This window comes from Mycena indigotica, assembly GCF_014461135.1.
Source record: "Mycena indigotica strain 171206Taipei chromosome Unknown Mind.scaff0010, whole genome shotgun sequence".
NCBI classification, from domain to species: domain Eukaryota; kingdom Fungi; phylum Basidiomycota; class Agaricomycetes; order Agaricales; family Mycenaceae; genus Mycena; species Mycena indigotica.
In genome coordinates, this window is record NW_023503009.1 from 237,405 (window position 1) to 263,639 (window position 26,235).

The following is a 26,235-nucleotide window of genomic DNA, read 5'->3' on the forward strand; positions in this document are numbered from 1 at the left end:
TTGGAGAGTTGGCACTAAAGAACGGTTGGCAGGCTGCGTTGGCGTGGTAAGCACCTGGGCAGAATATGCAGGTGTCCGGAGTTGCATCACCATCAGCTGGCACGAGGTCCGGGAGCGAAGCCGTGGATAGTGCAGGGGAAGGAGACCCGTGGGTAGCCGTGATGGAAGCCCGGTTGATGTCCGCTCTGATCGCGAAGTCATCAAGGAAGGTGTCGGCAGCAGGAGGCGTTCTGGCACGAGTACGCAAGGCAAGCTTTGCCCTGTGAGCTGCCAAAATAGCTGCGGCTTCGTTGGGGTGGGCGTCGTAATACTGGACCATGCGGCTTTGAATAGTGGGACCGCGGATGTGTTTGGGGGAAGTACCGGCCACCCGGGAGCTTGTAGCGGCCGTTCGCATCAAGCTCGACATAGCCGATGTCAAGCTGGACCCGACTGGTGCGGCATTCAAGCTTGCCGTGGCCAGCAAGACCACAGTATGGGCAGGTCAGAGTTCGGGGCTGTCGGCCGGCGCCAGGCGGTGCGGAATCAGGCACAACTTCGGGCCGGAAGGCGGGCTTGGCGGATAGACTGAAGGCGTTCAAGTTCGGCAGCCACTTGTGCGCACAGGTTTGGGTCTTCCGCAAGCTGTTGCGCAATGGAGCGGCAATCGCGGGAGCGCTGGCGGAAGCGGGCGGTGATGGCAGAAGGTCGTGAGGAATAGAAGCGGGGCATCGTGGCAGCAGCGTGAGTTCGTGTCAGAGTCGTGGCAGCGTCGTGGGTCAGCGTCGTAGGTCAGCGTCGTGGGTCAGCGTCGTGGGTTGGCAGCAGCAGCAGGAGCGTGGGGTTCAGCAGCGTGGGGGTCGTAAAACTGTGTATTAATTTCGGGTCAGAGTACTTATTGCAACATGGTATTTGATCTATTTGATCAGCAGAGGGGTGGTGTCAACCCTATATTGAGGAACCAGGGCGGGGATTGAGTTCTGGCACTGTGGCTCCTCCCAACTTGCCAATGACATCATCCCGGTTCCACCAGCGCAGGTGGAACTCGCCATCAGGCAGTCGTGGGAAGTGGGGAGAAAATGTGCCAATTTCAGAGTTCTTCTTCCGGATCAGCCATTTCGGTGTCCTCCAGCTCTCTCAAGCGAGCAGTGGAGACATCCAGGAACTCTTCAAGGGGTGGCAGAGGGATCGATGTTCTGGGGAAGTACGGAATCACACGGAACGCGGCTGTTGGTCGATCGAAGACAGATCCATCCAATTCTGCCAGAATATAGGCACCTCCACGGTTGCGTGAAATCACAAGGAGTGGGCCCATGTAACGATCACGCATCTTGAGTCCGATTGATTTATCAATAGCTGAGTTTTTCATCAAAACAAGTGAGCCGGGTTTGAAGTTATAATCGCGTATTGTGGCAGCATGATCACGCTCAAATCGCCGTGCATCCTCCAATCTTGCTTCATACACTCGGGAGTGCAGCTCTGCTAGCTGTTCTCGGCGCTTCTGTAGTGTGATTGCTCGTCTGGCGATCAGGGCAGTGGTGGAGAGGGTCGATGTAGGGGGAGGCAGCAGGTACGACGCTTCCGTGATGTCGAGGGGCAGCAGTGGATGGGTCCCGGTAACAGCGAAGTACGGTGAGCAACCCATGCGGCGCCGCACCGTGCATCGTACAATGTCGCGCAACGTGAACGCGACGTTGCGAAGCGACTCCAAGCGAAGGGGTAATCGCCCCGTTGGCGGACTGCATCTGAAGAACGATGGTCGGGTCGTACTGGAGGGCGAGGCGATGGCAGAGAGCTTCCGACATCGCACAGATTTGCGAGCCGGGGTCTACAATAGACTCCACATATTCTTGATTGTCGACTATGGGGAGTATGCAGCGGATGGCGGTTGTTTTGGCGGAAGTGATGAGGCCTTCAGGAAGGCGGCCTTGGTCGTGAGGCGCCACGAACGCGTCTGGCACAAAGATGCCATTCGCGTTGTGGTTTGCGGCCGCAGTGGAGACTGCATCGGGCAGTGAATCGCGGATTGCGGCTGCGGCGCCGTGGCGTGGTCGTTTGTGGGGCCGAAGTCGAAGCCAGTAAGTGGAGGCAGCGGGTCCTCGCTGTTGAGGAGTTGCTCTGCAGGTTTGTCTGCAGGTCGGGCGCGGCGTAAACGATTGGCGAGCCAGAGCCGAGACTTCCGGACTGGCCAGTAACTTGCGCGCCTTGACGGTCACATCGGCGTCTAGCACCGCGTTGAACACGTCTTGCGCGTTCCGCGGGTCGTGAATCGGAGGGCGGACGGGTGGCTTGTGAGGAGCGCCAAGATTGCGCTCTTTTGGCGGCGCGTAAGCAGCGTCACGAGCGGCGGCATAGGGGTGTTCGGGGAAGGGTCCCGGAGGTGGTGTGAGGTCAGGGGCGGCTGGTGCGTCAGCTGTCGCGTGGTCGTGGGCCGGGGCCGGGGCTTCGTGAGACGAGGAGGTGGGAGTAGGAGGAGAATCGGGGTTTGACGTGGCAGCGGGAGCAGATCGCTGATCGGCCTTCGGGCGGTGATCGCTGATCTCCGCCGAGTCAGGCGTCTCCTTTGCTTCTGCCCCCTTCTTTCTCGCCTCAGCCTCCTTCCTCGCCGCCATTCGCGTTCGCAGCATCTGCTGCTCGGACGGCAATCGCTTCAAGCCGTTGCTCGTCGCTCAAGACGAAGGAGTCGACCCAGGGAACTGGCGTGGGGGTAGCGGGTTTCTTCACAACGTCGACGATCAGCTGGGGCGTCAGTTTCTGGCCAGGGTTCTGCTCGTGCCAAGCGAGGATTCGTTCGCGGAGGCACTGGCCTGCAAGAGCCCGGGAAGGGTATCTTCCATCGGGTAAGACCAGCTTGTTTTCTTCGTTTCGTCGGACTAATCCAGCTTTTATATCTTCAATCAACTTCTGGCACTCGCGCATGAAGTGGGTGAGGTCGAGGCAATAGCTGCAGCCGGGGTGGCGCTGTCCGGAGGAGCGGCCGGGATTCGCGGAGGGGTTGGCGTTGCTGGGTGTCTGGGGGGATTGGCTGGGGGCAGCATTGGTGCGTGCTTGACTGGCGAGCACGGCAACAAGCTGACTTATAGAGGTGAGCACCGCCTTCAGCTCGGGGTCCGTCTTGACCACAGGTTCAGCGGGGCTCGGGGTTGGTGCCGCGTTCAACAGCAGGGACGGCGAGCCGGCAAGGCAGAACTTTGCAGCATCGTACAGGTCGGCGGCGCATACGGGTCGTCCGCGTGGACGTTCGGGCGGATGATCTGAAGCCGTTGCTTCACAGCCGCTTGAAGCGAGGCGGGCTGGAGAGCACGCAAGAATGCGTGGCTCTGTTCAGTCTCAGAAAGCCGTTTCTTCGAAATGAGAAACTTGGCGATGCGAACGAAGGTTCGGAAGAACGCAGCGAGCTCGTTCTCGGAGTGGATGCCGGCGGGCCGTGCTACCAAGGTGAGCGTCCCAATCTTTGAGTGTATACAAGTGCTCCTCATCGTTTCCAGCGTAGTGCGAGAGCGCGGCTTTCTTAAACTCATCGTACGTCTTAGTGGCATCATGGAACTCGTCAAGACCTTCAACGAGCTCCTGGTCTTGGACTGAAAGGTAACGTGAGCATGCTTTCTTCTTATCCTCAGTCGTAGTGATATTTGCTAGCCCCATCAAGTACTCAACATCGGCGAAGTAACGACGAAGCTCTTCTGGCTTCGTGGAGTCGAACTTGGGCGCAGTATGCGCGCCGCGAGCGGGCATTGGGATCGGAGTGGGAGGCATATTGACGGGGTTAACGTTGTTGGGTGGTACTATCGAGGCTGAGCGGGACTGGGGTGGTGCGCGGCTGGGTGTGGGAGAGTCGGGCGAGGTCTGTTCGTCGGAGCGATACGTCTGTTCGTCGATAGGCGTTGGTGGGTTATCGAATAACCAAGCTAATGTCGGATCACCGGGGCGATGAGGGGTAAGGTGTGTTGTGTGTCGCGAATGTGTCAGGTACGACGTGTAGGAGGTCGTCCGGGTCACCGGGAAGGTAAGGAGTTGATGTGTAGGGGTCGTGGATGGCAGCGAGAACTTCTTCGCGCAGTTCGCGGTGGGAAGTGCGGGCGGAGTTAGGCCGTAAGCCGTAAGAGCTGTCAGACGCAATTTTGAAAAGCCCTCGCGGTGGGCTCCAAAATGACGCGCTTGCTCACGGAGTGAACAAGAACTAAAAAGGCAAGTGCTATCAAAAAGCTCTGATAAGACTTATGCACTTAGCAGCCAAACTCTCAACACTTAAGGGACTTAAGCAAAGAGAACTCAGAGGGAGAACAGAGAGGAAACAGAGAGGCAGGCAGCAGAGAGAGAGATCAACAGGATGATGATTTTGAACTACTAAAAACAGAGGCTTATATAGACTAAAAGAACTAGGAGCTAGGAGCTCATATTAAGGAACAAGTCAAGAGAGAAACAGAAAGGAGCAGGAACAGACAAGGCAAATGAAAAACTAAGAGAAACTAAGGCTACTACCGGATATGGCTGCTGACTAAGCGGAGCGGTCACATGACAGGCGTGACGAGCAAGGCTCGTCACCTCCTCCCAACTGAAAAAATGACCGTCCGCGGTCATCAGAGTGGATATGATGGATGGTGGGAAAGTAGAAGTCATGTGGGAAAGTGGAGGAAGTCGGAATTAATCCGAGTCAGAGTCCTAGTCGAGTTCGATAGGCCACTCGGGGATGTCACCAGCAGACAGGTTGTCCCAGTCCAAAGAACGTGGGACATATGTTGGAGAGTTGGCACTAAAGAACGGTTGGCAGGCTGCGTTGGCGTGGTAAGCACCTGGGCAGAATATGCAGGTGTCCGGAGTTGCATCACCATCAGCTGGCACGAGGTCCGGGAGCGAAGCCGTGGATAGTGCAGGGGAAGGAGACCCGTGGGTAGCCGTGATGGAAGCCCGGTTGATGTCCGCTCTGATCGCGAAGTCATCAAGGAAGGTGTCGGCAGCAGGAGGCGTTCTGGCACGAGTACGCAAGGCAAGCTTTGCCCTGTGAGCTGCCAAAATAGCCGCGGCTTCGTCGGGGTGGGCGTCATAATACTGGACCATGCGGCTTTGAATAGTGGGGCCACGGATGTGTTTGGGGAAGTAGCGGCCGCCCGGGAGCTTGTAGCGGCCGTTGGCATCAAGCTCGACATAGCCGATGTCAAGCTGGACCCGACTGGTGCGGCATTCAAGCTTCCCGTGACCAGCAAGACCACAGTATGGGCAGGTCAGAGTTCGGGGCTGTCGGCCGGCGCCAGGCGGTGCGGAATCAGGCACAACTCGGGCCGGAAGGCGGGCTTGGCGGATAGACTGAAGGCGTTCAAGTTCGGCAGCCACTTGTGCGCACAGGTTTGGGTCTTCCGCAAGCTGTTGCGCAATGGAGCGGCAATCGCGGGAGCGCTGGCGGAAGCGGGCGGTGATGGCAGAAGGTCGTGAGGAATAGAAGCGGGGCATCGTGGCAGCAGCGTGAGTTCGTGTCAGAGTCGTGGCAGCGTCGTGGGTCAGCGTCGTAGGTCAGCGTCGTGGGTCAGCGTCGTGGGTTGGCAGCAGCAGCAGGAGCGTGGGGTTCAGCAGCGTGGGGGTCGTAAAACTGTGTATTAATTTCGGGTCAGAGTACTTATTGCAACATGGTATTTGATCTATTTGATCAGCAGAGGGGTGGTGTCAACCCTATATTGAGGAACCAGGGCGGGGATTGAGTTCTGGCACTGTGGCTCCTCCCAACTTGCCAATGACATCATCCCGGTTCCACCAGCGCAGGTGGAACTCGCCATCAGGCAGTCGTGGGAAGTGGGGAGAAAATGTGCCAATTTCAGAGTTCTTCTTCCGGATCAGCCATTTCGGTGTCCTCCAGCTCTCTCAAGCGAGCAGTGGAGACATCCAGGAACTCTTCAAGGGGTGGCAGAGGGATCGATGTTCTGGGGAAGTACGGAATCACACGGAACGCGGCTGTTGGTCGATCGAAGACAGATCCATCCAATTCTGCCAGAATATAGGCACCTCCACGGTTGCGTGAAATCACAAGGAGTGGGCCCATGTAACGATCACGCATCTTGAGTCCGATTGATTTATCAATAGCTGAGTTTTTCATCAAAACAAGTGAGCCGGGTTTGAAGTTATAATCGCGTATTGTGGCAGCATGATCACGCTCAAATCGCCGTGCATCCTCCAATCTTGCTTCATACACTCGGGAGTGCAGCTCTGCTAGCTGTTCTCGGCGCTTCTGTAGTGTGATTGCTCGTCTGGCGATCAGGGCAGTGGTGGAGAGGGTCGATGTAGGGGGAGGCAGCAGGTACGACGCTTCCGTGATGTCGAGGGGCAGCAGTGGATGGGTCCCGGTAACAGCGAAGTACGGTGAGCAACCCATGCGGCGCCGCACCGTGCATCGTTCAGCCCAGAAAACGCTGTAGGCAGACATTGCCCAGTGCTTCTCGTCACCATCGGCAGCTTTGAACAGTGCTTCGCGGACATCGAAGTGCGCGCGTTCAACTACGCCGTTGGCGCGGGAGTTGTAGCCGGATATCCGGATGTGTCGCACATGATATTTATTTTCCAAATGTGTTAATGCCTTGACAAATGGTGTCCCGTTGTCAGTAACAATCTCCAGGAGTGTGCCCCAGCGGCACAGAATGTCTTGAAATATCCAATCGGCGATCGCGGCAGCCGACTCGCGTCGCAACATGCGAAACTCGGGATAGCTCGTCAGCGCACAGCGCGCCTGAACGATGTAAGCGAAGCCGTTGCTTCGCGGCATGTGCATAGTGTCGATGTGAACGCGGGAGAAGATGGGCGGAGGCGCGGAGACCGTTGGAGGGATAAGCAGTCGCTGAGTCTTGCGGATTTGGCACAAATGGCATGTCTTTACATACCAATTGATGTCGTTAGCCATATGTGGCCACCAGAAGCGCTCGGAAACAAGCGCGCGAGTCGCGTGGAAGCCTTTGTGGCCGATGTCCTCGTGGGCGGATCGCAGTATGTAGAGCCGCCGCTCGGTTGGAACTACCTGCTTGTGGTTTCCGTGAGCGTCTTTGCGCCATAGTTGGTCGTTGTGCACGAAGAACTCCACAGAGTACTTCATGAAGGCGTCATATTGGCTATCGGTGATGTCGCGCGGTCGTTCAAGGGTCCTGTGCCACCAGCGAACCCATTCGAGGCGAGCGTCGGCGACACGGGCCGAGTCAGAGCGCGGGATTTGGTCGTAGGCTAGCGCAGGCGGCGGATCAGCAGGGTTCGGTACCGCTTCCGCGGCAAACGTTGCAACCAGCTGCTGTGGGCGTTGAGCGTAAGGTGAGTCGTTTACCATGTGCATGAAGCCATAGACTCGATCTACCCAGTCGTCGAAGTCGTCTGGGGGTTCCGGTTCGTCGTGGGGCTGCGCAGGGCGTCGGGAGAGGCCATCGGGGCCGTGGTGGTCGCCGGGGACATGTACAAGAGTGAAATGGAACGCGAGGATCGAGATGATCCACCGGTTGATGCTTGCGGTCGGTTCCAAGTCGGGGTTTGCAAGCATACCTTTTATATACCGGGCGTCGACTTCAACAACCAGGTTTCTGAGCCCTACCAAGTATAATTTGCAGGCCCGGAGGGTTCGGAACAGGCCGTATATCTCCAATTTCGCTTGGGAAAATCGCGCTTCACGCTCGTTCAGCGTTATCGAACCGAAGCGCGAGTAAAATCGCCGAGCGAGATTGGCGGAGTCGCACTGTGACAGCAAGAAGCCAATCGCGATATAGGATGTGTCGACAGAGAGGATAATCGGCGGTGCATCCGGGGAGTAATCGAGGGGTCGGAGAGCAGGGGAGTGAATGAGCGCGAGCTTGAGGTCGTCTTGTGCGGCGAGCTGTGCCGGGCCAAAGGTGAAGGGGACGCCCTTTCGAGTCAGTTCAACCAGAGCGTGCGCGCGGTGGCTGAAGTTCTTGATGAACATTCGGCACACACCTACCGTTCCCAGGAAGGCGCGCACGTCGGACAGGTTCTTACAAGGGCCCCAATTCACAATCTTCTCAACACGAGACTTATCGGGAATTCGACCGCGGGGCGTGCAAACGTGGCCAACAACGGTGAATTCTTCAGCACAGAGTATCAACTTTTTACCTGAGAAGGTACCGCCACAGTATTTCATACGCTGAACAATTCGATTCAGGTTATTGAAGTGCTCCCAGATGAAGCGGCGGATTTCGGGATTTGCAGGGATTGTTTCGAATGATCCGTCTGCGAGGCGATACTGGCTGGCCGGGCCGCGAACGGGCACGTCGTCGATGAATGGCTGGGTGTAGTCGGGAATTTCATCTTGGAGGATAAATGTTACGTCGTCGTGGAATATGGGGACGGAATTGGTCCATCCCATGGGCAGAGTGACGAGGCGGAGGGCGCCGAAAGGCGTTTGGAAGGTTGTGTAGTCGCGGGAAGAAGTCGCGAGCAGTCGCTCGTCGTAGCCAACATACAAGTCTAGCGTGGCGCCGCACGCGCGGCCAGCAAAGCTCTCAGCGAGCTGATCGGTAAAAGGCGGGACTCCGGAATGTTGAATCGTGACTGCGTTAAGCGGCTCGAGGGAGTGGACAAGTCGGAGGCTGCTGCCGTCCTTCTTGACCACACAAAACCAGCGGGAGCGGTAGGCAGAATTCGAGGGCTCGTAGACGCCCGCAGCGATCTTGGTTTTGATGACGTCGCAAACCTTTTGGTAGATGCCAGGCGGTATTGGAATGTTGCGTTGGACCCAAGGTGTGTGGGGCATTACCGGCATATCGACTGGCGGGAAGAAGTCCGTGCGGAAACTGCCGCGTTCGGAGTCTTCCCAAGCGAACGCGCCGTTCTGCAAGCACATGAAGTGGTGCAACAATTCGCGTTCTGCCGGCCAGAGAAAGTTGCCAGCGTGGGCAGCGTCGAGTGCCTCACGGCGTTCGCGCGTGTAACGGCCAGTGGGTTCAAAGGGCGGTGGATGCGGGTTGAGTGTAGGTATGTCGGCGAGTGGATCACCGAGAATGTTCCTTACGATGCGGAATTTTTCGGGCAGAGCATCGAGTACGGGCCGTATTTTCTTAGAAACAGGTTTATATTTCCGATTAGCGAATACATTAGTGAGAGGAGAGATGGGGGAAGGAGTCGGGACATATGAGGAAGGGATAGAGTCGAGGAAGCTGGGCTGTCGTGGATCGGTAGCGCGCGACGGCGGCGGGTATCGTGAGTGAGAAGAGATAGAGAAGATGGGCAGGAAGTCATCGCCGGGAGTGGCGGCAGTGAGGGAAGCAGGGTATGGCGGCACCAAGGGGCCGTCCGTGATTAGGATAAAGGCTGGTTGCGCTAGGTAGTGCGCGCAATGTACAGTGTCGTGGTCGTCGCCTAGGTTCTCGCACGCAGCGAGGTAAGCGAGTTGAATGTGTTCGCGGGTGTCCGATTCGAGTGTCTTGTGTGCCGATATTTGAAATGTGTCCGAGCGAGCGTCATGGTCAATAACCAGCGCTATACTGTCTGCGGAGCTCAGTGCTTCATACGTGAAGACTTGAGCTTGAGAAAACCCTCTTTTGTTGCTCGAGAGGAGCCACGCGGGATGGTTGGGACGGTCGCGGTTCGGCCGGTGTTGGGATCGCGGATCGTGATGGTTTGGTCGTTGTTACTGTAGTTGTGTACCACAGACTGTGTGAGAACGTCGAATGGACGCCCGAGCAGGACATCGTAGGCGGGGTTCCGGACGATGTGGACCTGCAGGTACAGTACAATGTCGCGCAACGTGAACGCGACGTTGCGAGCGACTCCAAGCGAAGGGGTAATCGCCCCGTTGGCGGACTGCATCTGAAGAACGATGGTCGGGTCGTACTGGAGGGCGAGGCGATGGCAGAGAGCTTCCGACATCGCACAGATTTGCGAGCCGGGGTCTACAATAGACTCCACATATTCTTGATTGTCGACTATGGGGAGTATGCAGCGGATGGCGGTTGTTTCGGCGGAAGTGATGAGGCCTTCAGGAAGGCGGCCTTGGTCGTAGAGCGCCACGAACGCGTCTGGCACAAAGATGCCATTCGCGTTGTGGTTTGCGGCCGCAGTGGAGACTGCATCGGGCAGTGAATCGCGGATTGCGGCTGCGCGCCGCCGTGGCGTGGTCGTTTGTGGGGCCGAAGTCGAAGCCAGTAAGTGGAGGCAGCGGGTCCTCGCTGTTGAGGAGTTGCTCTGCAGGTTTGTCTGCAGGTCGGCGCGGGCGTAAACGATTGGCGAGCCAGAGCCGAGACTTCCGGACTGGCCAGTAACTTGCGCGCCTTGACGGTCACATCGGCGTCTAGCACCGCGTTGAACACGTCTTGCGCGTTCCGCGGGTCGTGAATCGGAGGGCGGACGGGTGGCTTGTGAGGAGCGCCAAGATTGCGCTCTTTTGGCGGCGCGTAAGCAGCGTCACGAGCGGCGGCATAGGGGTGTTCGGGGAAGGGTCCCGGAGGTGGTGTGAGGTCAGGGGCGGCTGGTGCGTCAGCTGTCGCGTGGTCGTGGGCCGGGGCGGGGGCCGTGAGACGAGGAGGTGGGAGTAGGAGGAGAATCGGGGTTTGACGTGGCAGCGGGAGCAGATCGCTGATCGGCCTTCGGGCGGTGATCGCTGATCTCCGCCGAGTCAGGCGTCTCCTTTGCTTCTGCCCCCTTCTTTCTCGCCTCAGCCTCCTTCCTCGCCGCCATTCGCGTTCGCAGCATCTGCTGCTCGACGGCAATCGCTTCAAGCCGTTGCTCGTCGCTCAAGACGAAGGAGTCGACCGCGGGAACTGGCGTGGGGGTAGCGGGTTTCTTCACAACGTCGACGATCAGCTGGGGCGTCAGTTTCTGGCCAGGGTTCTGCTCGTGCCAAGCGAGGATTCGTTCGCGGGAGGCACTGGCCTGCAAGAGCCCGGGAAGGGTATCTTCCATCGGGTAAGACCAGCTTGTTTTCTTCGTTTCGTCGGACTAATCCAGCTTTTATATCTTCAATCAACTTCTGGCACTCGCGCATGAAGTGGGTGAGGTCGAGGCAATAGCTGCAGCCGGGGTGGCGCTGTCCGGAGGAGCGGCCGGGATTCGCGGAGGGGTTGGCGTTGCTGGGTGTCTGGGGGGGATTGGCTGGGGGCAGCATTGGTGCGTGCTTGACTGGCGAGCACGGCAACAAGCTGACTTATAGAGGTGAGCACCGCCTTCAGCTCGGGGTCCGTCTTGACCACAGGTTCAGCGGGGCTCGGGGTTGGTGCCGCGTTCAACAGCAGGGACGGCGAGCCGGCAAGGCAGAACTTTGCAGCATCGTACAGGTCGGCGAGCGCATACGGGTCGTCCGCGTGGACGTTCGGGCGGATGATCTGAAGCCGTTGCTTCACAGCCGCTTGAAGCGAGGCGGGCTGGAGAGCACGCAAGAATGCGTGGCTCTGTTCAGTCTCAGAAAGCCGTTTCTTCGAAATGAGAAACTTGGCGATGCGAACGAAGGTTCGGAAGAACGCAGCGAGCTCGTTCTCGGAGTGGATGCCGACGCGGGCCGTGCTACCAAGGTGAGCGTCCCAATCTTTGAGTGTATACAAGTGCTCCTCATCGTTTCCAGCGTAGTGCGAGAGCGCGGCTTTCTTAAACTCATCGTACGTCTTAGTGGCATCATGGAACTCGTCAAGACCTTCAACGAGCTCCTGGTCTTGGACTGAAAGGTAACGTGAGCATGCTTTCTTCTTATCCTCAGTCGTAGTGATATTTGCTAGCCCCATCAAGTACTCAACATCGGCGAAGTAACGACGAAGCTCTTCTGGCTTCGTGGAGTCGAACTTGGGCGCAGTATGCGCGCCGCGAGCGGGCATTGGGATCGGAGTGGGAGGCATATTGACGGGGTTAACGTTGTTGGGTGGTACTATCGAGGCTGAGCGGGACTGGGGTGGTGCGCGGCTGGGTGTGGGAGAGTCGGGCGAGGTCTGTTCGTCGGAGCGATACGTCTGTTCGTCGATAGGCGTTGGTGGGTTATCGAATAACCAAGCTAATGTCGGATCACCGGGGGCGATGAGGGGTAAGTGTGTTGTGTGTCGCGAATGTGTCAGGTACGACGTGTAGGAGGTCGTCCGGGTCACCGGGAAGGTAAGGAGTTGATGTGTAGGGGTCGTGGATGGCAGCGAGAACTTCTTCGCGCAGTTCGCGGTGGGAAGTGCGGGCGGAGTTAGGCCGTAAGCCGTAAGAGCTGTCAGACGCAATTTTGAAAAGCCCTCGCGGTGGGCTCCAAAATGACGCGCTTGCTCACGGAGTGAACAAGAACTAAAAAGGCAAGTGCTATCAAAAAGCTCTGATAAGACTTATGCACTTAGCAGCCAAACTCTCAACACTTAAGGGACTTAAGCAAAGAGAACTCAGAGGGAGAACAGAGAGGAAACAGAGAGGCAGGCAGCAGAGAGAGATCAACAGGATGATGATTTGGACTAACTAAAACAGTGGCTTATATAGACTAAAGAACTAGGAGCTAGGAGCTCTAATTAAGGAACAAGTCAAGGGAACTACAGAAAGGAACAGGCACAAGACAAGGGAAATGAAAAACTAAGAAAACTAAGGCGGCTACCGGATATGGCTGCTGACTAAGCGGAGCAGTCACATGACAGGCGTGACGAGCAAGGCTCGTCAGTGGAAATGGGAATGCGGACAGCCAGGCGCGGGCGCATATGCTCCTGGAAGCTAATGCGGAGGTACTGTGCATTTTTGTCAGCTTGGATAGGGCTTGGTTTATATAGGGGTGTTTGTAAACCGGTTTATAAACACCCCTGTTTTATATGTTTATAAACAGCCTGGCTGGAAACCCCCTGTTTTATGGTTTTATATTAGTAAGCGCCCAAAAAGGAAAGAAGCTAGCAAACCAGACTTACTTTACACCAATATTGCTTGTATATACTGCTAGCAGGTTTGATCATATCTTATAGGTCTATTATAATATATTGTTTCTTATCAAGTAGGATCTCAACCCACTTTCGGCTAATATTGCCATATTGATCATGATTAATCCTAGTAACTATTGGGAGCTTGGGCGTGTGACTATACTATACTAATTATACAGATTAATTATTATCAAGGTTATCATGATTTTTAAGTGTTCTAAAGGATTCATGACAGGGGTTCTAAAATCTACCAGTGCTGATAAGTAAATTATACATATTATATATAACTAATTCATGTTATGCAAACTTACAAGTGATAGTTGATATAACCTTGCTGTTTCAACCCCTAATGATTATGAATCTCAAAGTCTTGAAGTTAAAACACCAAATTTTGCTGCAAAAAATTTCCTAAAAAGGCAATTTTGATCTCTCCGGTCATATCGGCTCAGTTGGTTTATAAAACCTAAAAACCGGTTTATAAACAGGGTTTCAGAGGCTATTTTTATCAAACCGTTTGATAACCTCCAAAATCTTTACAAACCAAGCCCTAAGCTTGGAGACCACGTTGACGAGGAAATGAAGCCAGCAGACACACCTCCTACGCCCACCACCGCTCCCGACCCTCCCATCTGCCTGCCTCCCGGGTCCTCCCCCAATAGCACACTACGTTTGGCGCAGCCTGTCGCGGGCAGACCCCCACGTGCGGGTACAGTCGTCGCAGGCGAGGGAGTCGGCCATAGCTGTCGTGGTGGAAGCGGAGAAGAAGAAGGTGTGGTTAAGGCTCCAACACTTTCCGTTTGACAAACTTTATAAACGGTTTTAACCCTTTTTATTTCCGTTTTATTTGTGGGGTTGAGCAAATGGTAAATAAAAGAAAACAAAAGGTTCAAATGGTTACTCAATATTAAATAATAATCATAATAATATGATTAGAAAATATCCAATGTATATGTATAGATATCCTGTGTTTCCTCTTGAATTGTCCCATTTGCTATTTGTATGCAATAAGTACATATATTAGACTATAACAAAAGTTAATGACTTAGTCATTAGCAATTTACCTGCTCTCTGAATTCAAGAAACTATTCTTAGTTTCAGTAATGATTCACCTGAATATGGTTGCTGGAATAGAGATATCAATGGCACTAGTCAGCATGTCTGAATTAATACTGATGATTGTCTGTTATAAGGAACGAGGAGTAAATCTACAAGAAGTCAAGGTCTTTGACTTCGGGAACCATACGTGGAGGCCCTGCGTGTCTAAGGAGATTGTCGAGACGCTGCTTGACAGATATTGCCACCCCCAGCGCAAATTGAAGCGTTTCGCTCTCGTCAATGCTAAGGGAATCCCAGAGGGCATGTTCCGCAAATCATTGTGTGTTGCTGATTTGGTCCGCTACGTTGGGGTCCGAATCGAGTCGTTGCCCAACGCAGGCAGAAACCTCGAACGAGACTAGGGTGCTGTGAGTAATTCATTTTGAATTACTCACACCTGTTTCGAAACCGGTTTCGAAACAGGCCCGTTTCGAAACAGTTTCGAAACAGGTGGCCCGGGTGAGGTAATCACTCCCGGCCGGCCGGCGCTAGGTGATGAAGGAGGAGGAAGGTCCTTTGGTCACAGACGGCAGGTGTCAAATTGGTCAAAGCTGCATCTGACGGCTGGCCACAGCTGGGCCCCGTGCTACCCAGTCTCTGGTCCAGTGAAGCTGGCCTACGCGTCACCGCCGGCGCGTGACGGTCACGCGCCGGGCATCCCGGGCCTGTTTCAAAACCGACGTTGACCTCCGAAGAATTCAAAACTCACACCTGTTTCGAAACCGTTTCGAAACGGGTTTCGAAACAGCTTCAACTCACAGCACCCTAAACGAGACAACGATGAGCGCTGGGAGCCACCGCTTGCAACAACAACACCAATTGTAGCGCTGAACTTGGTGTCGGCGGGCCTGTCCAACTCAATGCTGAGCTTCCTTCACCGCACCCGGACCGAACTCCGTCCACATTTCAGGGCCCTCTCACAACTTGCACTTGACTCGGTGATGACACAAGAAGACCTGACATTATGTTTCTGTGCTGCACAGACGTTGGAAACCCTCGAGCTACGGTTCCATGGTATGTGTGTTTTGCATATCCCGCCACTGGCAATGTCCTCCTACTCACCTATAAACTCGAATAGATCTGTTTGTGCTTGATGGAACACCGACCCGGCTCCCTGCCCACCTTCCGCGACTCCGGAAACTCGATTTTCATCTGGGGTCGCTGGCAGTGCTGTGTGGTATGGTGCCCATTCCGCCGTCAGTGATCGATGTGCTCGAACCCTTCGTTGCACCAGTGCTGACTGATGTCACGTTCCGTTTCTCGTTGACCGCCAACCCAACACCGGCCACGTTGGTCGGGCTATGCTCCCCGGACCCTGTCTCCTTCACGAGGCTTGACGACACTCTCGTCGCACATCCGTCGATAAGTCATTTCGAGTGCTTCATCGGCTGGTCTTATCATATTTCTCTGCAAAACCCGCAGAGCTATATCAAAGTGCTGGCAGAGAAGCTCGCAGAAGCGCTACCGCAGGCGTCAGGGGCAGGTACTCTAAGTGTCGCGGGAGGACAAGAGAAGAGGAACCTTGAGGACGAGTTCCCATACTAGTAGTGGTAGGGATCAATGCATACTTATGTATCCGGGTCCAAACTGAAGCTCACCAACACTGCAAGCTCTAGTCCAACTCTTCAAGGGCTGAGTTTCATTTATGGATTAATGGCAAGCTAAACATGTGGCAAATACCTATTCCAATTTACCTCCAGATACGCTGTTCCGGGGACGTCCCGCAAGGCCATTAATGGTAGTACAACCAGGATAATACGCACATAATACGCGCCGGGACATAAAGCAGCGCGCCGATGATGTATAGCCGGATGACTAGAACAACTCCCAGCCGATCTGAGTCGGGGTTAACCGTTGCACACTGAGTATATACGAAAAGAGTAGGAGTAGGATTGGCCTGATAGGATTCAATCCTATTGGATAGGACTCAGTCCTATTGGATAGGACTCAGTCCTATTGGATAGGACTCAGTCCTGTGATTATAGGACTCAGTCCTGTGGAATGGGACTCAATCCCGCACAGAACTTTGACACAAACTGTCATTAGCTACCAAATTACCTATATGCCATACAATATTGTCGTTCAATACTCAGAGAATCAAATACGGCAATGTCTTCATCTTGTTGCTGTGTTTTTGCGAGAACTCCAAGTTGCTTTTTGCTCTGCAAAATGCTCATGAGCAGTTGGCCCATTCCATCGTCTATTCATCAATCCCTCACGGAAAATTTGATGAACCTATGCAGCATCTTCAAGTGCAAGCTCCCGAGCCCTGCTTGGTTATTAGTAATCATATTAGTTCAAAAAAAATTTAATCTACTCAAGAATGGCAGACAAGAGTGGAAGATGGATAGAAGTCTCTGAATTGCGTCCTGCATGTGAACTCTCAACAAGGTTTGTTGTTCGTGGAGTAATATTCCAATCATCCAGTGTAATGTTGGAAATAAATGCATGTAGAGATGGCAGTAGCCATGGATTGTTGATTTTTTGTGCATACCATTCTGTTCAAATATATTAGTAAATGATATTACTATCATTTTGATTATAAAATCTTACGTTGGACCTTGGGATGAGGATGGCCAAGACAAAACTGATGCCACAGATCAATCTCTTGTGCTGATGATAAGCCAAGGATTGATTTTAAACAGTTGCGATTATCCAATGTAATGCCATCTCTCTCTAGCTCTGTGATATGGGAGAGCTCACCTTTTGGCGTGGCCGAATGGCGTGCGCCAGCGCCAAGTGGCGTGGCGTGGCGTGGGAGTGGCTTTTGGCTGACGATCAAAGCCCACGCCAGCCATCAGGCGTGCACGCCATTTGGTCGGCTTGGCACGCCCCACCAAAATGGCGTGTGCCCAGCGTTTCCAACGCCAACCAACGCCATTAACGCCGTTCCACATTTCATGAAGTCCCATTGCTGAGTTCAACGATGCTGTCCGGGACATCGCGAGGGTCATCCTCGGCGCTGGCCACGTGTTATTGTCCAACAGCGGCTTCCTGCTGCACAGTGCCCTGGATTGTGGACACTGGATAGGCCGGGAGTCAGGACAATTCACAACCCGCGGGATTGGGGGGTAACTTGAACGCACATGCTGTCGAGTGCGTCGACCGGATTTGCCAGGCCCAGCAGCCAGGGGCCGCCTACCGCCGCCTACCTGCCGCCCACCGCCCCGTCGTCTACCCTTATCGCCGCCCATGGCGTGGGCAGTGTCCGAAGTAGCGGGACCTGCACCAAGTGGGAAGCACACGCAGATAGAGCTCCGCAGGCCCGGCCGGCGGTCCGCCGCGCGGCCCGCGCCGAGTCCAACTGGGCCACCCCCGATATTGCAGAATCCAGGGCATAACCCTGAACAAGGCCCGCGCGCGCGATTCACCTCAGCACGCCACGGCCCTGGTATTAGAAACCGCCACTCACACCGTGGCCGGCGCTCCGGAGGCGCCGCCCGGGGCGTCGGACTCCAAGTGCACGAGTGCAAGTACCTTGTGACTCTCGCGCGCGCTGTGGCGCTGCTGTATGACACAAGGTGTCCCAGAATGGCTTCTGAGACGCTCTATGTCATCAGAGTGTGTACGGGGAAGCGTATGGTGGCCTCGCCGGTGGACGCCGGAGGGGCCGGAGTGTACCGGTGGACGACCCCGAAATCGTAGTAAGCCACTCTGTGGGGAGTGCTCACAGCCAGTGGATTGCACGGTGTAATCTACTCCATGTCGACCGACGATGGGGAGAATCCTCCGCCAGTGTCCCACGCCATCCCACGCCACGCCACGGCCATCAATGGCGTGCACGCCCGGCGTTTGGCGGGCGCACGCCATTCGGCCACGCCACTATGCGAGCTCTGGTGATATGGCTATATATTATTTAGACCAATATACTTATATTAATAATATACTGACCGTTGAAAGTGTAGAACACATGTTTTCAGCAGATATGAAAGCAGAAGATTCTGATCTCTTGTATGGATATTGCTTATACTTGGCTTGTTGTATGTTGCTAAAAATGTTGCCAAGCCTTGAGCTTGAGCAACTTCTCCATCCATAATAATCACATGGCAATTTGCATCTGGATAAAAGGGCCGGAGCTTGAGTGGTGAACCAGTAACAGATTGGATAGCATCAGCAAGTTCTTGGAAGAGTTGGGCAAATGCAGCTGCTGATTTTCGATTACAGTAAAGATTTGCAAATGTGATTCCTAAGTCTATCAGTTGGCAGGAAAAGTATCTGTATGGGTTGCATAAACAAACTTTTCTTGAATCTTTCTGAATACCCTGCTACTACCCACTCATCCATATCTCCATCTACTCTCTTGAAGGTGTAATCAATGGCAAGGGAGAGAACATTGTGAATAACATATGCAAGCTGTGTGTTGAGTGTGACCACAACCCTATAGTCTGCTTTGCTGATAGCTGCATGAATATAAGGTTTTGTAATGGGAAGCAATCTTTCATGCTTTTCAAGGTAGTTGAGCACTCCTGCTACTGGTCAGACTAAGGAATCAAATTTGAAATTTTATACCCTCAAATCCTTTCCCAACAGGAAATTCTTTCTTTTGATCGTGGGATCAAGGAGACTTGTAGGATCAATATTGGATCAAATATGTCGCTGGAGCACTGTTATATATTTTAGTTGTGCCTAAGATTTCCCTTTTGACACAGATTCACGCTGTAAATCCTGCAAGACAGCTGGCATCAAATGGGGTCGGAAATTACAGGCTCTTGACAGGCTCCCATCATTCATATGTTATTTCTGTCAATCATTACTCACTGTGTGGCTTCGCGATCCCCAGAGCTGTCAACACCAATCCTATGATTACAGGACTCAGTCCTATGTCTACAGGACTCAGTCCTACTTGTGATGGGCCCAGTCCTACTCCATAGGACTCCCCGAGTCCTACTCCTACTCTTCTTGCCATTCCTCGTTGCACACTGGTGCACCGACAATGCCACAGCTGGAGCGATGCCCAGAACGAGTGATGCCGCTCGCCACAGCCACATTTCCGCGGCCAGGCTGCACAGTGGACAGCGCTGAATATCAGGGCGACCAGCAGCGAGATGCTGGGGGTGTACCGCTCGTGGTCGTCCGAGCCCGTTGCGAAATGGAAGGTGAGCACCGCCTCCGCGTGATGGTAGTCCCTGCGCACGTCTGAGACCCCGAACAGCGCCGAGAAGCGCTCGCGGAGGGGACGTTTCTCGCCCGTGTCGGACCGCTCCGGTTCCTGGCCCCGGCCCGGGTCACCGGCGTAGATTCTGACGTCCTCTTCAAGCGGTGGCAGGACGATTGGCGCCCGGACATCCAGCGGTTTTTTGGGCCCTGGCAATGTTCCAGGCGTACCTGGGGATTCCATTGATCAAATAACAGTCGTAAGAGAGATGCCATGATGCATCAAGGTCTCTCGTACCGACCTGCTCCGATGCATCATGGCATCTCTCTCAAGCCAGCTAGGACTTCCCATCAATGCTGTCGCCCGCGCGACCGCCCCCGCCTTCCCGCCCATCGGCTCCCGCTTCCCGCCCCGTCGCTGATGTCAATCTATATGACATAGTGCAGATCACGTATGCCACACCGCCGGATGCTCTGTCCCGCCCCGCCGCCGCCTGCCCGCCGCTGCCCGCCCGCCGCTGCCCGCCCCGCCGCTGCCCGCCCGCCCGCTGCCCCCCCGCCGTTCCCCGCCCGCCGTTCCCCGCCTGCCGCTCTGCCTCACCAGCTACTTACGTGCCAGGAGGCCGCGGGACTGGCCATGCCCCGCGCGCTCACGGCCGTCCGTTTGCACACTGTGGGTGTCAGTCAATGCTGCAACACGACGGCGCGTATCCCACCATGCTCACCTGGGCGGATAGTGCTTGTCGACCAGCCGGTCCAGCCTGGCCTACGGCGCTCCGGGGTCAATAGGTCACCTTAATTAAACGGTTAAACCCTCACCGCCGCAATGCGCTCGTGTCCCACAGCTACAGGTCCCACGCTGCTGCTTGGCAATCGGATGAAGATCTGCAGATTTGCGATGACAGCCGCCGTTGATCATGGCTCGGTGTCGATGACGCCGCGCTGATGACACAGCATCGGGGCACGGTAGACCCACAATAATGACTTCAATTGACCAAAATGGAAATTTATACTATCTGTGTCTGATAAGCAGCCCCCACCTCTGTACAAGTTTCCTAAGGAAAATCTGCAAGTTTTGTAAGAACTTGCATAAAGTTGCTAAAGTACTTGTGCATACCAATACGAAATCCGAACCACAGTTTGAGTACTTTATGTATTACTACTACCACCAATGTATGTGTATACACATTGATAAGTAGGACCAGGGACCTAATGCCAGTGCCCTATCCCCAGTGGGTTGTCTGAGATAGAGTTGAACCGGAGCTGCCTGTGCCCACAGCCTCAGCACAGGCCACAATGAAAGTCCAGCACAATCTGCACGAGTAGTGGTCTTCTGGCCTTGGCTTGGCCTGAAAGCCATGGCTTTGGCCCGGCTTTCCTTAGCTTTGGCCTAGCAAAACCTCAGGCCAGGCCAACTGAGCTGGCTTTGGCCTGGCTTTAGCTTGGCTTTGGCCCAGGCCATGGCCTCGGCTGAGTTTGATCCGGTACTGTTTGACAGATGTTGGCATCAGAAACAATATTAAATATGTGATCTAGTTCAAAGACTGGTAAGAAGGCGAACTGTAGAGCATCTATAAAGCCTTTAGATACTAGCAATGACCCTTCTTGGCTAACATATCACTAGATAATTTCCTTTTTGGGTAGTTAAATCAGCTATCAATGATCATAATGAAAGCCATTGGCTTTTGGCCTGGCTTTGGCTTTCTAAACCCTTAAGCCAGGCCAAAGCCAACACAGGCCAAGATTTCTGGCTTGGCTTTGGCCCTGGTACCAAAGCCAAAAAGCCATGGCTTTTTGGCCTGAAGCCAAAGCCAGCAGACCACTATTAGTGGTCTTCTGGCCTTGGCTTGGCCTGAAAGCCATGGCTTTGGCCCGGCTTTCCTTAGCTTTGGCCTAGCAAAACCTCAGGCCAGGCCAACTGAGCTGGCTTTGGCCTGGCTTTAGCTTGGCTTTGGCCCAGGCCATGGCCTCGGCTGAGTTTGATCCGGTACTGTTTGACAGATGTTGGCATCAGAAACAATATTAAATATGTGATCTAGTTCAAAGACTGGTAAGAAGGCGAACTGTAGAGCATCTATAAAGCCTTTAGATACTAGCAATGACCCTTCTTGGCTAACATATCACTAGATAATTTCCTTTTTGGGTAGTTAAATCAGCTATCAATGATCATAATGAAAGCCATTGGCTTTTGGCCTGGCTTTGGCTTTCTAAACCCTTAAGCCAGGCCAAAGCCAACACAGGCCAAGATTTCTGGCTTGGCTTTGGCCCTGGTACCAAAGCCAAAAAGCCATGGCTTTTTGGCCTGAAGCCAAAGCCAGCAGACCACTAGCTGCCATTACAGCCACGGGAGGCCCGGGAAGGTCCGGAAGGTGTGCAGAGGTGGAACGGCGCCGTCCTCTGCCCTGCCTTTGAATGCGGGTGAAACCTGGCGCATAGCCATGCGAATAGTCGTCATATATTATGCATTTACCCGTGGTAGCAACGTGGGTGGGGGCCGTCGTGGGCCTGAACGGGCAGTACCCCGGGCAGGGCTGGGCGTCACAAATCCAGTATTTATACCTGTCCATCACATGAAACCGCACAAATAGACATTGCTCGTTCGAAGATAATCGCATACCTACCCAGTTGAATTTTTTCAGAATTTTCTTAAATTATTTTAAATGTGTTGTGCTCGTCGTTGATGGCAATGGCGACGTATGTTGATCACTGTGATGGATGCTGACATCGAATATATGATGCTGCGATCACCATGTTGATGCAGCATCGTTAGGCTGGGAAGCACAGGCACCATGATGCATCATGGGCAGGTCAGAGCTACAGAGCTTGATTCATCAATCCTCTTCTCTTATGAGAGGGATTGATGCATAAAAGCCCCAGGTTGGGTACCTTCACAACGACTACACCGACTTCGATGGGGAGAACAGCCGTTGGCAATTTCGGTCAAGCTTACGGACCATCGCAGCTTCCTTAACGGCGCCCATACACCGTTACTATAACTCCCTGCCCCCCTCTTATTCCTCCCCCGCCCTCCTCGTCCACGCCTGCACTCTCCGCATGCAATCGGTGTCGACTTCCCAAAATGGCCAAGTCACGTGCTCGCCCGCCGACCGAAAGGCGGCCAAATATCTCGCACAAGGCGGCAGTTGGAGCTCTATGGACTGTATCTCCGCGTGCCACATATCTTGCCCCTCCTACTCAATTCTTGTTGTCCCGCCATCTGAGGGGGAAGGTCGCCGCTGAGCACATTTTCTTCTGCAGCCATATGGGAGGCATGGGCGACGTTTCTTCGTCGAACGGGATGATCAGTGTTACGAATGGAAACAGCGTAGTATGATAATAATGTCATTGATAATTACCTCCTCAAGGTACACGGGCGAGCTCCTTCAAGTTCCAGCGCGTTTTGGGTCCCCACAGGATTCAGTCGGTGAGTCAAGCAGGGTACCAGTGACGCGCGCGTTCGTGTGTAGCCGGAGTAGGTAACAGCCGCAGTAGTCGCGAGTCGTGGTCCCTTGGGCAAAGGCGGGAGGGAAAGCAGTATGTCGTCGTCGCAGAAGACAAAGATCGGCCTGCCAGTGAGCATGTGACCACACCGATCTTCCTCTCCGCTTCCACCACGACGACTATAGCCGACTCCATCGCCTGCGACGACTGTAGCAGCGCCTGGGGGTCTGCCCGCGATAGACAGCGCCAGACGTAGTGCATCGTTGCAGGAGGCAAGCGGATGCCAGTGGGAGGGTTGGGAGTGCTGGTGGGAGCATGAGGTGCGTCTGCTGCCTTCGTCTTCTTGTCGACAAGGTCTCCTAGCTCACCAACATGCCCAGTACCTCCACACTAGCTTTCTGGAGCATATGCGCCCGCGCCTGGCTGCCCGCATTCCTATTTCGACCTCGCGCCATGATTGTCGTCGGTGTGCCTAACCACACATATCGGCGTGGAGACGATGGCGAGGCGAGCCCACTGCAGCCAGAGCGGACGGACAGTTTTGGACGCTTCGCGTTTGTGGGCTCAGGAACTCATGTGCGTGCCTCTCACTTCCGGTCAACAGCGTGGTCTTTATCTGCTTCACAGTCCCACTGCCCATATGCTTGCTCCTTCGTCATCTCAGTCACCACCTCCAGGCTCCTCGTGCCCTCCAAATGCAAACGGACCCGCCAAACCCTCCCATCCTGGCTCGCGCAGCATCTCCGCAAAGCGGCACAGACACTTCCGTCGACTCACTCGTCCGCGCTGTCCTGTCTGCAGGCAGCACGACCTCCTTGGCGCGCAAATAATGCTCGCCGTCAAGGTTGGAGACCTTCCCAACGCCTCTGCTCGTTTGCGGACGGTGCTTGTTTTCCATCCCCATTACACGCTCTTGGTGGACAAGACCAGCCCGCCCTCCCCTCCCTCGTGCTTTCCTTCTACTTTTGGCGGCGCCGGCATGTCACCCTGCGAAAATCACATACCCCGCCCAATATCACCCCTCCGAGTGTATCTAGCGTAGTACACCTCCACGCTCCTATCATGCGACTTCTTCTGTCAATTCGAGCCAGCAAAACCTCATCTTTCGCAACGAAATCATTTCCGCCTCAGCGTAACAGCGACTACACTTGTGGCCATGGGGCTGAATAGCCGAGCTTGCCGACTGACTTCAACGGAGAACAGTCGTGGACACTGCGGCCATCACAGCTTCTTCAACTTCGCCCACACACCTCAATTATAATCCCCTGCTCGCATTTCATCCCTTCCCCGTCCTCCCCGCCCATTTCTGCGCCGTCGGCATGCAATCGGTGCTGACTTCCCAAAATGGCAAGTCACGTGCCAACGCGCTGACCGAAAGGCAGGCCCATATCTCGCAGAACCCGGCAGCTGGCGCTCTATGGAGTGCATCTCCGTGTACCACATATCTTGCCCCTACTACTCAATTCTTGTTGTCCCGCCATTCGAGGGGGAAGGTCGCCGCTGAGCACATTTTCTTCTGCAGCCATATGGGAGGCATGGGCGACGTTTCTTCGTCGAACGGCGACATGAGCGTCGGGGAAGATGAGTGGAGCGATGGGCAAGGGTCGGGAGAGCCTGGGAGCTCGGGCTGAGAGGATTGGGGGAGGGACAGCTTTCGTCAGACGAGCGCCCCGGCCAGACGAGGATATCAGGAGCTGGGTTCCTTCTCCCCAGTCTTTCCTTTTTCCTCGATTCTCCTCGACTGCTGCCATTGGGTGTGTGGAGAAGGAGAAGGCTGTCGCGATTATACTTGCGGAATCCAAACGTATGTATCGGAACAAGTATGATTGTATCTTCGACGAGTGTATCTTCCATCGTGATTTATCGATCAAGATGCATTTTGTAGGGACATCCCGCTGTATACATGGTCTATTTTACATACATCTTGTCATCGTCCTCGTGATTTTATTTTCATATGTTGCTTATTAGTAGCCTAGATATAGATATACAGCGACAACGACTACCTGTCCGATAAGTACAAGGCCAGTCAATGAGAAGAAAGCTATCGGGAATGACGCCAGAAAGACGAGTGCATGGGTAGCAGCAAGAGCAGCCTGCACGCAACGCAAGACCGTCAATCTCCCGGCGCCGATCCCAGCTCGAGAGTCGAAACGACAGACATCTGTGCAATCCATCCAGCAACGAGGACGTTAACGGCCAGGCTGGCTTCAGCTATCGACAGCCACCATCTCCTCCTCGATTAGTGGCGCGTGTTCTGTGGGCTCAAACGGCGAGCGGAGCAGTTTGGCGCCGGTCGGGCGGGGAAGGGTAAGCAGGGCTGGGGTCGTGTGAGCTGGTGGGAAACGGAACTAGAAAAAAGAATCGTCAGTGCGATATAAGGGAGAAAACCCAGGATCCACGTACTTGCCAGGGCACTCGTACTCTATGGGCCCCAAAATCGGAGCATCCGTATAAGTGCCCCTCTCGAGATTGCTGATCGGTTTGCGAGAGCGGATCGGAGGGCAGATGTTGCCGGACAAGCCAGATGGCAGGAAAGCCGGCGTTGAAGCGCGTTCCGAGTCGGGCCACGCGGCACACTGGCACAGAGACTGGTCAGTGCAGCCAAATAAAGCCTTGAGTAAGAAATGCAGCATGGAAAACGATAATCGGGGTCTGCGAGTGGGCGCTGAGTTGCACAACGCACCGCAGAGCGCCCGTCTGAAATACCAGCACCCAGTGCGAGGCCAAGCACGATTCGGAGGCGCTTGCGAGCGCCACGAAGCTTGAACTACCAAGCATTTCGGGGACTGTTCACCTGCCTTTCGGAGATCGCGGAGGGAGTTTGCAGAGAGAGAAGCCGAGACGAGATGTTGCCAAGGTATTCGTTGCGCGTATATTGCGCGCCGTACTAGTTCTCCAAGAATTTTGCGCTCGGGAACTTGCAACCTTGCAGGGTTCAAGTCGGTGCAGGGAATGCCACAGAGCGCTTGGACCACCATATGTTTCGTCGTAGTCGTGCCGTCGAGCGCCATAGACCGCGGCGCTGAGGCGAGTGGTGGTCAAGACGAGAGAACGATTGACGCCCGCCGTCCCTTCTTCCGTTCCTCCACTACTTACTCCCCTTTGCCGCAATGCTCCCTCCGGCGCTTCCCTCGTGTCCACTACCCACGGCGCACGGAAGAGCGGCTCGGTGAGCTGCACGACCATCCGCATGGTGTCCCTGACGCCGACCGTTCTTCCTTCAGCCGAATCAGCACAAGTTGCTGTCGTCTGCGGCTGGGCGCTACCGCCACCATCGCCACTCGCGGACGCTGAGCAGCATTCTTTCACCCTCCATATCGATCCCCTGTCGTGCGCCAGCTCATCCTCCGCCAACTTCAAGTTCAGGATGAACATCCGCCCGCGAAAGTACGACTGCTTGTAGGCCGGTTTTCCAGAACGCGCTTGTTCTGCTGTGAGCGCCATCCTCACGCTCGACGGTGAGAGAAGAGGCGGCTTCGAATATGGAGAGTTGGTGGTGGGCGCGGGTGGACTTGTCGAGTATGGAGGATAGTGTTGCGCGTGTGGCGGGAGTATGGGAGCAGGAAACGTTGACACTGCCTGTCCTTCTTCCTACACGAGGAGAAGTCGACACCAGAAAGCTTGGAGCAAGCAAAAGACAGGCGCGGGTTTGGGGGTCATCCGGTCTAACGGAGGGGCATGAAGCGACGATGTTTGGCATGTAGTATCCGTTAGAAAGCTATATAACCACTCTTGAGCGAGTCTGAAACCGGAGTACTAGTCAGTGAATGCGAAAAGGCAAGATGGCCGTTGACGC

The 26,235-nt window shown here is 54.6% G+C and overlaps 4 protein-coding genes across 4 annotated transcripts; 1 reads left to right on the forward strand and 3 right to left on the reverse strand.

Moving 5' to 3' along the window:
• Positions 1–1,069: 1,069 nt before the first annotated feature.
• MIND_01114600 (uncharacterized protein) lies at positions 1,070–3,735 on the reverse strand (the record flags this gene model as incomplete). Its single annotated transcript, XM_037367708.1, has 4 exons — positions 1,070–1,175; positions 1,750–2,558; positions 2,620–3,299; positions 3,354–3,735. The coding sequence occupies 4 exons, from the start codon at positions 3,733–3,735 to the stop codon at positions 1,070–1,072; spliced, it is 1,977 nt and encodes a 658-aa protein (XP_037215540.1).
• Positions 3,736–9,450: 5,715 nt separating this feature from the next.
• Positions 9,451–10,372, reverse strand: MIND_01114700 (uncharacterized protein; the record flags this gene model as incomplete). Its single annotated transcript, XM_037367709.1, has 2 exons — positions 9,451–10,243; positions 10,302–10,372. The coding sequence occupies 2 exons, from the start codon at positions 10,370–10,372 to the stop codon at positions 9,451–9,453; spliced, it is 864 nt and encodes a 287-aa protein (XP_037215541.1).
• A 538-nt stretch (positions 10,373–10,910) lies between these two features.
• MIND_01114800 (uncharacterized protein) lies at positions 10,911–11,756 on the reverse strand (the record flags this gene model as incomplete). Its single annotated transcript, XM_037367710.1, has 1 exon — positions 10,911–11,756. One exon carries the CDS (start codon positions 11,754–11,756, stop codon positions 10,911–10,913), a length of 846 nt encoding a protein of 281 aa, XP_037215542.1.
• Positions 11,757–22,811: 11,055 nt separating this feature from the next.
• Positions 22,812–24,070, forward strand: MIND_01114900 (uncharacterized protein; the record flags this gene model as incomplete). The annotated part of the gene is made up of 3 exons (XM_037367711.1): positions 22,812–23,015; positions 23,067–23,589; positions 23,643–24,070. 3 exons carry the CDS (start codon positions 22,812–22,814, stop codon positions 24,068–24,070), a joined length of 1,155 nt encoding a protein of 384 aa, XP_037215543.1.
• Between the last annotated feature and the right edge of the window lie 2,165 nt (positions 24,071–26,235).